Source organism: Myotis brandtii, unplaced genomic scaffold (genome assembly GCF_000412655.1).
Source record: "Myotis brandtii unplaced genomic scaffold, ASM41265v1 scaffold3280, whole genome shotgun sequence".
In the NCBI taxonomy this organism is placed as follows: Eukaryota; Metazoa; Chordata; class Mammalia; order Chiroptera; family Vespertilionidae; genus Myotis; species Myotis brandtii.
Window position 1 is genome coordinate 102896 of NW_005362627.1, and position 12500 is coordinate 115395.

The 12500-nt window shown below is 40.8% G+C and overlaps 1 protein-coding gene across 8 annotated transcripts in view; it reads left to right on the forward strand.

The window, feature by feature from the left end:
• Positions 1-12500, forward strand: part of HECW1 (HECT, C2 and WW domain containing E3 ubiquitin protein ligase 1) — a 116225-nt gene that overhangs the window by 63125 nt on the left and 40600 nt on the right. For all 8 annotated transcript variants that reach the window (XM_014543558.1, XM_014543556.1, XM_014543560.1 and 5 more), the window contains one exon: positions 6402-6726. In XM_014543558.1, the coding sequence (XP_014399044.1) occupies positions 6438-6726 (289 nt within the window). In that variant the 5' untranslated portion in view covers positions 6402-6437. The remainder of the gene's footprint in view (positions 1-6401; positions 6727-12500) is intronic.

Genomic DNA, 12500 nt, shown 5'->3' on the forward strand with positions numbered 1-12500 from the left:
CAGCACCCCCCTCCCCTGCCCCAGGCTTTTACCACCCTATTGTCTGTGTCCATGAGTTATGCATATATGCATACAAGTAACCTTGGGAAACTCTAGGTTAAACAAATTTAATCTGATAGCTTTGCCACAGGATCTCTCAAAGTGTTTTTAATATGTGACAAGGGGATTTAGAAATGCAGCATTTATACAGCTTTTTTTAGTGTATCATCTATTAACTCATGATTTCTTGTGTATGCTGTGGGAATTGTTCATCTAAGCAATTGAGCAGAATTCTGCTTTCAGGGGAAGGATGTTAATACCAGCAGGGCAGGTTATGGCCCTAAGCAAGAGGAAAGGGGTTCAGGTCAGAGTTCTAACTCTGATAGAGTGATAGTGACAAACTTCTCGTTGCAAGGACGTGGAAAATCAAGACAAAGCACAATCATATAGGCCAAGCAAACTTGCTGGGGATTTTTTAAATTTATTTTACTTTTTAATATGCTTTTTTATTGATTTCAGAGAGAAGAAGGAAGAGGGAGAGATAGAAACATCAATAATAAGAGAGAATCATAGATTGGCTGCCTCCAGCGTACCCCCCAGTGGAGACAGTGTATGCAACCCAGGCATGTACCCTGACTGGGAATCAAACTGTGACCTCCTGGTTCATAGGTTGACATTCAACTACTGAGCCACACCAGCTGGGCTCATTGATCTTTTGTATTGTTTTTTTTGTTTTTTCAATCTCTGTGTCATTTATTTCCACTCTGATCTCTACTATTTCTGTCCTTCTATTTATGCAGGGCTTTTCTTATTGTTCTCCTAGTTATTTTAGTTGCAGGGTTTGATCATTTATTTGATATTTTTTCTTGTTTCTTGAGGTAGGCCTGTATACTATAAACTTCCCTCTCGGAAATGCTTTTGTTGTGCCCCTTAGCTTTGGTTTGTTGTGGCTTCATTTTCATTAGTTTCCAGAAAATTTTTTATTTCTTCCTTGATATCATTAGCAGCCCATTCATTGTTTGATAACATGCTATTTAGCCTCCTACTAAATTCCTAATATTTTGCTGTTTGTGTGATGTTTGAATGTTTTTGCGTGTTTTTAGTGTAGTTAATTTCTAGTTTCATGCCATTGTGCTCAAAGAAAATGCTTGATATGATTTTAATCCTCTTGAACTTGTAGAGATTTATTTTGTGTCCTAACATGTGGTCTATCTTTGACAATGTCCCATGTCCATTTGAGAAGAATGTATAATCCGCAGCTTTGGGGTGAAATGTTTTGTAAATGTCAATTAAATCCACCTGATCTAGTGTGTCCTTTAAGTCACACACAAATGGATTCTTATGCCCTCAGAGGTAGGACACAATATGATCAGATGTTTTCAGTGGCTGACTCACTGGACCCACTTTTTCACAGGTCAATTAAAATCTGTACTTAATCTAACCCTAACTAGGACCCTTGATTGAAACCAATTATTGGAAAATTAGGTTACTTAAACTGTTACTAATATTCTCAGAGAGTTTGTTTGCTTATGGTTTGTGTGTGGGTTTTTTGTCAGTGTCATATTGGCTATCACCAATGTTAAGAGTGGATAAAAGACACTTGAATTTCTTGGTGGGATGGAGAAAATGCTGGGAGCAATTCAGTGATACCAGTTAACTTGCTACTTGACCAGAGAATGGGGGGAGCCACTCCTCTTTGGGAAGAGGAAAGAGTAGGGTGTAATCTCTGTGAGATAAGATTTTTCTTAGAGATTAGGAAGAATTGAGAAGTTGTAAAACATTAGATTCACTGTCTAAGAAGAAAGTGGTCCTTTATCCATTGCCATTTAACAACAGGACATATCCATGGGGTGCGAACACACAATACAATATAGAGATGATGTATTTTAGAATGGTATACCTGAAACCTATATAATTTTATTGAACCATGTCACACCAATAGATTAAATAAATAAGTAAGTAAATAAAATGTTTAAAATAAATAAATAAAAACAGGACAGTTTACCTATCTCCCATGGTTCAGATGTGAAAAGATAGTGATTAAATTGCTTCCTCCAGTAGATCAATCTATAGTGTAAACTAGAACACTTATGAATGTCTGGGGGAGACAATTAAATCAATTTAGGACATGATGAATATAGTTTAATATTAGCCTTTTTCTTACATGACTTTGTTTGTATGTTCTTTTTCCTCTGCACCATCTACTGCTAACTTATCATGTCTTTATGTATTTTATCTATTTTAATAGCCACTTTAAACTGTTATGGAAAAAGAAGGGACATAATTGAATAAAATAAATTCTGTTACAAAAGCTTTGAGGGCCTTTATAATTCTAGGAGTCATGCCAGGTCCAGGGAAATATAAAGAGCAGGGAACACTGAACTCAAGGTCTTCTCAGTGATGAGCGTGAACAGGTCAACTAGCAATAACAAAATAAAAATCCTTTGCGGGGAATAGAACTCCTGTGGGATCACAGAGCAGAAAGGCCCACTCTCTTAGGAAAGAATGGAAAAGGATACAAGGAGAGCTCACAACAGAGTTGGTGGTAGCACACAATCTTGAAATACAAATCCTGCCAGCAAATCTGATTGGGGAGGATGTGGGCAAAGATGGGGTGGGGAGTGGGGGAAACGTGGTCTTCAAGGAACAACTTTGAGGCTGCCCTTCTTATTCCAGGAAAATGTCATTATTCCAATCTATTAAATTACTGACAAATGTCTTTCTTGGCTAATATTTCCTTCTATGCCTTTGTTCTCACCACATGGCCAGTGATCACTGGTGTAATTTGACAGTTTCAGGAGATTGAATGGTTTCCAGATAATTCTGGTTAAAAAAAAAAAAAGTAACACAACAGAAGTATCTTCAACAAAAGGAAAACACTCTATACCAGGGGTGGGCAAACTTTTTGACTTGAGGGCCACAATGGGTTCTTAAACTGGACCGGAGGGCCAGAACAAAAGCATGGATGGAGTGTTTGTGTGAACTAATATAAATTCAAAGTAAACATCATTACATAAAAGGGTACGGTCTTTTTTTTTTTTTAGTTTTATTCATTTCAAACGGGCCGGATCCGGCCCGCGGGCCGTAGTTTGCCCACGGCTGCTCTATACTCTTTTTTGAGACTCTGACTGACACTACAAGGGTAAAAATCTCTCTCTCATTCTTCTCAACATCAGTACAAAGATGTCCTACTCAAGCACAAACCTTACAAATACGTAAAGGGAGCCCCTTGCAAAAAAATAATGGTTTATAGGGCACCATTACAAATACACTAGATTGTTTAACCTTTGCAATTTACATTCTGTAAGCAAACATGGAGGGCCATGATAAAGAACAACCCGTAAGTTTACTTCAGAATGAACTTAAGTGTGAGGGCTTTGGTGACGATGTGAGGAAACCCTTGGCCAGTAAGCCTAGCCAACTGCCTGGGACCTACGTTCCAGTGAGTCTTCCTTACTAAAGCAACACTAGTCATTTTTTAGGTTTTTATTAATTGAGCGCTCTCAATGCTAAGAACTTGACCTACCTTATCTCATTAAATTCTGACAATAACCATTTACATATTAGGAAACTAAGGTCTAGAAAGACTGAGTAAATGGCCTAAGCCTTAGGCCCTAAGGAATCACAGCTTGGAAGCTCATTGGTGCTGCACCAACTTGATTATGGTTTGGTCTAATTCAGTGATTTTCAACCTTTTACATCTCATGGCACACTAATTACTAAATAATAACAAACTAGTAATAAACTACTAAAATTTTGCAGCACACCAAACACTTTATTACATATTTTTAAATATGTTTTATTGATTTTTAGAGAGAGGAAGGGAGATATTACATTTTTTTAAATATGTTTTATTGATTTTTTAGAGAGAGGAAGGGAGAGGGATAGAGTTAGAAACATCAATGAGAGAGAAACATCGATCAGCTACCTCCTGCACACTCCCCACTGGGGATGTGCCCGCAACCAAGGTACATGCCCTTGACCAGAATCAAACCCGGGACCCTTGAGTCCACAGGCCGACGCTCTATCCACTGAGCCAAACCAGTTAGGGCACTATATTATATTTTTGTTGATATGACAAAAAATAGGTATAATTTTGATTCATTCACATCATACTGCTAATTGTGTTGGATGTTGTCATTTTTTTATTTGATAATCTAAGGGAACAGAGGTCAGTGCCCCTGACCAAATAGTCAGGTATTGCATGCTTTAAAAATTCTTGTGGCACACCAGTTGAAAATTGCTGGTCTAATTCATAATTATATACGTGACTATGTCAATTCTAAGTAGATTTTAATCTCCATCATAATATTGTAAGATGTTTTCAGTCCTCATAAACTGTGTGCAAACTGAAGAAATGGGCTCCAGCAGCAGCCTTTCTTTTTTGGAGATTTTACAAAGGACTATGGACAGAGCATCCAGGATGGTGGTCACATTACTGAGATCCTCCCCAAAATTCTCAGAGAACCAGAGTGACTGTCAGGTGGGTGGGCTGCTCATACTTCCTGGGCTAACGGCTTTGCCTGTGTTCCTGAGAGCATGACTGGTTTCCAGGCAACACCATAGTAAATATATTTTCAGAATGGCACAGTGACAAACATTTTTTATAAAAAATAAGATGTATGACTTGGCTGGCGAGGCTCAGTGGTGAACATTGACCTATGAACCAGGAGGTCATAGTTCAATTCCCGGTTGGTCAGGGCACATGCTCAGGTTGTGGGTTCAATCCCAGTAAGGGGCATGCAGGAGGCAGCCAATCAATGCTTTTCTCTTATCATTGATATTTCTATCTCTCTCCCTCTCCCTTCCTCTCTGAAGTCAATAAAAATATATTTTTTAAAAATAAAATGTATGGTACCAATAATGTGATGAGTTGCTTTCTGAAGTCTGCCATTTCTGTCTATAGTAATCCCATGGTTACTTCCAGTGAGACCAGAGGAATTCCTAACAAGAGACTCAAATAATGAACAAAAAAGCAGGCTACAGGGCCAGTAAGGACTCAGGATGAAGACACTGGGTTTTATCAAATTAATTGACTTTTTCCAAGTGCCCTGGTCTTGGAAGATGGAAAAAGTACAAGCCTAAATTTCCGGTAAATAGACTTATATAATGTAAAGAATAGACTCCTGCTGGGGTCTGATCCTCATGGCTGGTGAAACAAAAAGTCAGTCACTTACATGTGATTGGTGTTACAGTCCCTGGGATCTAAACTGCATGAGTCAACCCACACCCATTTTTAGAACTTAATCTTCTTAAAAACAAAAGTGTTATTAGTTGTAGAATAGTGTGTACTTTAATTGCCAGGAACCCCCAAAATGTGCATCTAAATCCCAATGTTAGTATACTTTGGTGAAGTTAAAATTACCCTTGCTTGTTTCAAAAATGAATCCATTGTAGAAATGTTATATGATGCTCTCTCCCCACGTTGTAAAAGCTATCTGTATCCAAAACAATCAAGATACTGCTCTGAACAGCTCAGTTCATTTTAAGTACTCAATATTGTAAACAATAAAAACAAGCATTTTTTATTCTCAACAGAGGCAGTGTTTTTTTTAAATATTTTTTTATTGATTTTAGAGAGAAAGGAAGGAAGAGGAGGGATAAAGAGATAGAAACACCGATGAGAAAAACATAGATTGGCTGATTCCTACACACCCCATACTGGGGATTGAGCCTGCAAGCTGGATTTACGCCCTGTTCAGGAATCCAACCAGTAATCTCTTTGTTCATGGGTCAACACTCAACCATTTAGCCACACTGGCCAGGCCAGAGGCAATGTTTTTGACAATAACATTGGCTCTGAGGGATTGAGCTTGGATTTTATTAAAAATGATGGTGCCTGAAGATATCTATAGAAATTTTGTAAAAATTTCAGAAGGCCTGGAGATATTATGTAGAGTGAAAGAGAGTAAATGAAGGAGGAATGACCATCTCACCCAGCAGGGGCCACCTCTGATTCTAGGCTGTGTGTAGGGTTTTGAATGCTGCAGGAATCACTAAAATGTTTAGTGATAATAACCATCATTTACTCTAATGAAGGGATAAAATTGGATCCAATTGAATTGATGCTGGAAAACTCAAGAGGTGGTACTTTGGTTGGGGGCGGACATATCTTCAGGACCATTCTGCACATATGCAGGCCTTCTAATACCAAGCAGGTTGGAAGGAGCTGGGAGAAGTAGGCTCCAGCCAGTTGGAAATGCACAGCCCCTTGATGAGCTCACATTTTCATTCTTGCCTGCTCTATGTGAACCCAGAGCCACAGTATTTGTCCGGAGAAAAATGCTCTTGTGTTTCAAACCTTCCTAGGGGGCTGCTCACTCGCAGCTCCTTTCTCCCAGAATATCCTTCATTTCCTGTGAAGACAGTGACCTTGTGGCTGGGATCTTCCGCCCCTCCTGATTGTCTGCTTATCCCCACAGAATCTGTACCAGAACAGGTTTTTAGGCCTGGCCGCCATGGCATCTCCATCTAGAAACAACCAGAACAGGCGCCGCTGCAAGGAGCCACTTCGCCACAGCTACAACCCCAGCCAGTTCCACAGCATGGCCATCAGGACCGGCCCCCATGGCACCGTCACCATCCCCCGCTCCACCAGCGACACTGACCTGGTTACCTCTGACAGCCGCTCCACGCTCATGGTCAGCAGCTCCTACTACTCCATAGGGCACTCCCAGGACCTAGTGATCCACTGGGACATAAAGGAGGAAGTGGACGCTGGAGACTGGATAGGCATGTATCTCATCGGTGAGTAGAATAGCAATGAGCCAGGCTGGCTAACAGTGTGCAGCAGATATAACATCTTAGGAATGTGGTTTGGGCATTCAACAAGCATATTGTTCATATTTCACTCCTTTGCAGGCTTTAATATTTCAATAAACTCTATAATTTAATTAAAACTCACAATTCGCAATCAAATGTGTTATGCACCAAATTCTAGCACACTGAAGACCACACACTAGCTTCTTGTGCCATCTCTACTCCATAGAAGAAGATCATGAGAGAGCAGGGTAAAGAGTGGTTGAACACAAACATTGTTACCACTTGTACATCTACATGGAGTTAATTTCGCTTTTGTTTTCAACAGAATCATAGGCTTCTTTTTCCCTGCTCTTTCAACATTCTTTCTGCTTTGTAATACTGCTTTCACTGTAGACAGTGAACACAAACACCAGGGACTAAAGAACAGCATGATGACTGAAAGGAAAGTGGCTGCACAGGTTTGTAGTGCTAGAGAACATAAACCTCACAAATTGTAAATTATGGAAATAAAGTTTCATGAAAAATATGTTTCATCTATTTTACATGATAGAATCAGGTGTGGTGAAAATTGACGCATTTACACTTTAAAGTGAAAGGGGCCCCTAGAGTCAGCAAATTCAACTGAGGCCAGGCCTTTTGCATTCAGTCTCTGCAATGAAGCATTCACACATTCAGACACACAGATTTAACATCATCAAATATCAGAGAAACTAATGATTGTTTTGAGTATTTTATAACCTAGGCTGTTTTTATGATAAAATATAGGGACTCTTATCTGTCCAGGTGTCAGAGAAATATTCTTTGGTTCTCTTAAAGGTTTTGTAACCAGTTTGGTTAGTGTAGTTACCATACACACCATATTATGATTTAGAAACATAATTTTTGAGATTTTTTACATAAATAGTGGTTACTAAATAAACTGAACTTCCAAACAGGTGACATTTAATTTGCTTTAAAAATTGTTCTTGATTAAAAGTGTTTGGATACCATTGATCTAGAACAAATCTTGTAAAATAATAGCCCATAAAGCATATTTTGTTTAGTCCATTTTGTTTTAAATTTGATTAATTATTAACACTTAAAAAATGCAGAGATTTCCCATTAAAATTAAAATTCTAACCTTGTGTCACAAAAGCCCTCAATTAGGCAGCCTGAGCCTGTAGCTCCACGTGGCTTTAGTCAGCAGGAGTTAAGCATTAGCTTCCCCATTGAGACTGTCCTGCCTCCATCTATTTTGCCGTAGTCCCCCTTCTACCCATCCCTACTTGAATTATGAATCTTACTTGTTTAGAACCTTAGACAATTGGGTTTTTAGTCTGAATCTAGTTTTAAATCAACTCTTTATAGCTGTACCTTCCCGCAGTCAGGAAATAGGAGAGAAGCAAGCGGGATGATGAGGGCATTTGAGGAACATTTAACAGTGGTGAGGGAATTGACGGATTTGGAGGTCAGCCCTAGATCTGGCCTAGGAGTGTAGACCTGGGGTAATCGGCACCCTGAGAGTAGATACTTATGTGTTGTGTGTAGAGAGTGCGAGAAATCCACTGTCAAAGAGAGAGACAAAGGGGATGGAGGAGTTGGAGAGGTGGGACAAAAATTAGGAGCCCACATCATAGACGAGAGACTTCAGAAGGAAGGGTGGTCAGCACTATTAACCTGTCATAAAATTCCGTGAATGAATTAGATCTGGAATTAACATGACATTCTTACTGAGACAAAAGTAAACACAGCTCATCATCTTAATTTGACAGTTTGTTCTTTTTCCTAGTAGCTGTATATAGATAACTGTGAAGTTATTTTTTATTAAAAAAATTTTTAATGTTGACATTATTGTAGTCCTCTTCCCACCACTTTGCCCACCTCTGGATCCAGAAGCATGAATACAGACTGGTTTGTGCCCAAGGGGTAGGGGATGGGGGTGATTGGATAAAGAAGGTAAAAGAAATAGCTAAAGAACATATATGCATAACCCATGAACACAGACAATAATGTGAAGTTATTTAATGCAAAATGGCAACACTTTTGGTGGCATAACAATTCAAAAATAATTTCCCAACCCAAAATTATCTGTGAATCATAAAAATTCATAATTTGTAGATCCTTAGTAACTCATATGCCAGATTTTACATTCCAATATTAAACTAGTATTTAATATATTAAAAAACCTCTTAGGATCACCAATTTTTAAAAGCAGTCATTTCCTTGACCCTGTTAAGTCCTTATTAAAATGACTTAACACCCTGAGCAGTGTGGCTCCGTTGGTTGGAGCATAGACCCATACACCTAAAGGTTGCAGGTTTCTGGTCAGGGCACATACCTAGGTGACAGATTCGGTCCCCAGTTGGGGTGCATATGAGAGGCAACCAATTGATCTCTCTCTCTCTCCCTTCTTTTCTCTAAAAAAAAAAGAAAGAAAGAAAAGAAAATCAAAGAACATATCCTCTGCTGAGGATTTTTAAAAATGACTTAACAAGGGGGAGGATCCAAAATGACAGGGGAATAGAGGGACATTACATTCATCTCCTCCCGGGACCAAACTGGAATTAGAACTAAAATATAAGCAGTGGTTCTCAACCTTCCTAATGCCGCGGCCCTTTAATACAGTTCCTCATGTTGTGGTGACCCCCAATTTCATTGTTACAAATTGAACATAATTAAAGCATAGTGATTAATCACAAAAACAATATGTAATTATATATGTGTTTTCCAATGGTCTTAGGCGACCCCTGTGAAAGGGTCGTTCGACCCCCAAAGGGGTCGCGACCCACAGGTTGAGAACCGCTGATATAGAGTGTGCAACCTGAATAACTAACTGAAGACAGCTGAAGAGAAATCTTATAATCAAGGATTTACAGAAGAAGCCACATCATGACTGGTAGGAAGGGCCAAATGCAAAAATGGCTGGCCCTACTCCCACAGGAAGTGGCTAAGATTCCAGAAGGATATCTCAGCTGTCGGAGGGGCGGGTCCTCCTTAGAAGCATGGGGTCTTAAATCCAAGCCAACTCCCAAGCCTAGAGCACAGAGCTTGAAAGGGATCCCCATTTAACACTTGGCTATGAAAATCAGTGGGGATTGTGTCTGCCAGGGACAGACAGGAGTCTGCTAGAGACACAAGCACACTCAGTCAATGCACAAAATCTTGTTCACAGCCACTCACCCTGGGCCCCAGCAGAGGGAGGGCAGAGTGGACTAGAGTCAGTGAGGACAGACTGGGATTTGTGGCTCTGGGGAGAGAGCTGAAGTGGCAGCTGCCATGATAGCTGTAGTGAGTCTTGCTCCCACATCGTAGATGCCATATTTTTTGGGTGGAGCACTCCCCTCCGTATAGGCATCAGCCTGGGGGAAATTAATAGCCCTACCTTCTGGACTCCCTCTCGCCCCACTCTGTGGAGCTCACACACTGCTGAGGGGTGAGCTGCCTGAGCCAGGGTGTAGAGGTCTGGGAAGACTCAAGGGGTGTCAGTGAGTGGCTTTAGGGTGGAGGCCATTCCCCACTTTCCTGTGAACATAACTGGCACCTCCCTCTCAAGACAGATCCACTAGACCCGCACTCCAGACTCCTGGTGGCTCCTCTCTTCTAAGCTCTGGGCAGATTCTGGGACAGACTGAGTTGTGTGGCTCTGGGATGGGTGCCACTCCTCCCACCATCCCTCAAGACTGACTGGCACCTCCCCTTCATGGGAAATCCACTAGCCCCATTCTCCTAACTCTTGGTGGTCCTGCCCTGCTGAAATTAGGCTCCTGGCAGAATCTGGGACAAACTCAGGTGTGTGGATCTAGGATGGGGCCCATTTTCCCCTTGTATGCCTGAGTGGTGCACAGCCTTCCCTTTACACAGCTTAATCTTGGTTTGTTTGGGTCTGATAAACCCTGCTGGCCTCACCCTAACAACTCCCTGAGATACTGCCCTACCACAAAGGTGTGTGAGCACCCAGAAGGTGGCAGCTAGACTCAGGAACATTTGCTGAGTGGCCTCAGACCCAGCACTGGCACTGAGTTTGAACTTGTATCACTCTGATGAACACCACTCACCCCCCTCTGATGACTCACTGAGTCACCACCTCATGCAACTCAAGTACCACTAGAGGCTCTTTCAGTGACTGAGTCTAACAGGCAACTGACAGGTGAAGGCAGTTGGAGAAGGATTTCCAGGTGCCTTGAGACTTTTGGTGGCCTGTCTCCAGGCCTGGTGCTGGTAAAAGCCAGCCTTGATGCACAGCTTGATCCTTCCCATGCATACCCAGGCCAGCAGAGGCAGCCACACACTGTGGATCACTTTGCAGCTCCAAGCAGGTTGCTCAGGGCCAGTCACAGGGAGCACCTGCCATTGGCCTGCACCAGAGTCTCTCCCAAGAGGCCACAAAACCAACACACCCAGTAGCCAGCTTCAGACAACATCAGAGCAGGATCCAATAAACTTTACAAACAGTATATCCAAAGGGATATCTCAGCAGGCACCACACCCTGCTGAGGCAAATTTTGCTTTGTGTGGTCAATACCTCCACAGCTCATACACTGTGGTGCAAGTTGATCCTCACAGTCAGCCAATCAGAGTGTCAATTCCATACACAAACAGGCCAATAGTCATTAGGACTCAATTACAAGAAGAGGGCTTACATAATCCACACAAAGGGCAGTCCTGGAGCACCCAGCTCGGGTAATCAAGGAGACTGTACCACGGGGTTCCACAGGACACGTACTACATATGACACACTACCAAAACTGAGAGTCAGAGCAGATCTACCTAGTACATAAAAAACACACAAAAGGCAGCCAAAATGGAGAGACAAGAAAAATGCTTCAAATGAAAGAACAAGAAAAAAAGAGCTAAATGAAATGAAGGCAAGCAATTTATGAGATATAGATTTTTTTTAAATGGGTATAAGATCACTCAAGGAACTTAGTGGGAACTACAACAGCATGAAAAGGACATAGGAGCCATAAAAAAGAACCAGTCAGAAATGAGGAATACAATATCTGAAATGAAGAATACACCAGAAGGAATAAATAATTTGTTGGATGAAGCAGAGGATCAAATCAGCAATTTGGAATACAGGTAGCAGAAAACACTGAATCAGAGCAGCAAAAAAAAATTTTTTTTTAATGAGGATAATTTAAAGAACTGTTGGGACAGCATTCACATAACAACATTTGCATCATATGGGTACCAGAGGAGAAGAGAGAGAGCAAGGTATCAAGAACCTATTTGAAGAAATAATGACTTAAAACTTACCTAACCTTGTGAAGGAAAATGGCACACTAGCCCAGGAATCACAGAGAGTCCTAAACAAGATGAATGGAAAGAGGCTTATACCAAGACATATCATTATTAAAATGCCAAAGGTTAAAGACAGAGAATCTTAAAAGCAGCAATACAAAAGCAATTAGTTACCTATATGGGAGTTCCCATAACACTATCAGCTCATTTCTCAACAGAAACATTTAGACAAGAGGCTTGGCATGAAATATTTGAAGTGTTGAAAAGCAAGGGCCTATAACTAAAACTACTCTCCCCAGCAAGGCTATCATTTAAAATTTAAAGAGACATAAGAAACTTCCCAGACAAGAAAAAGCTAAAGGGGATTATTACCACAAAACCAGTATTACAATGATTTGGAGCTCCACAGAGTAGGGCGAGAGGGAGTTCAGAAGATGGGGATATTAATTTCTCCCAGGCTGATGCCTATATGGAGGAAAGTGCTCCATTCAAAAAATATGGCATCTACAATGTGGGAGCAAGACAAAATGTTAAAGCAT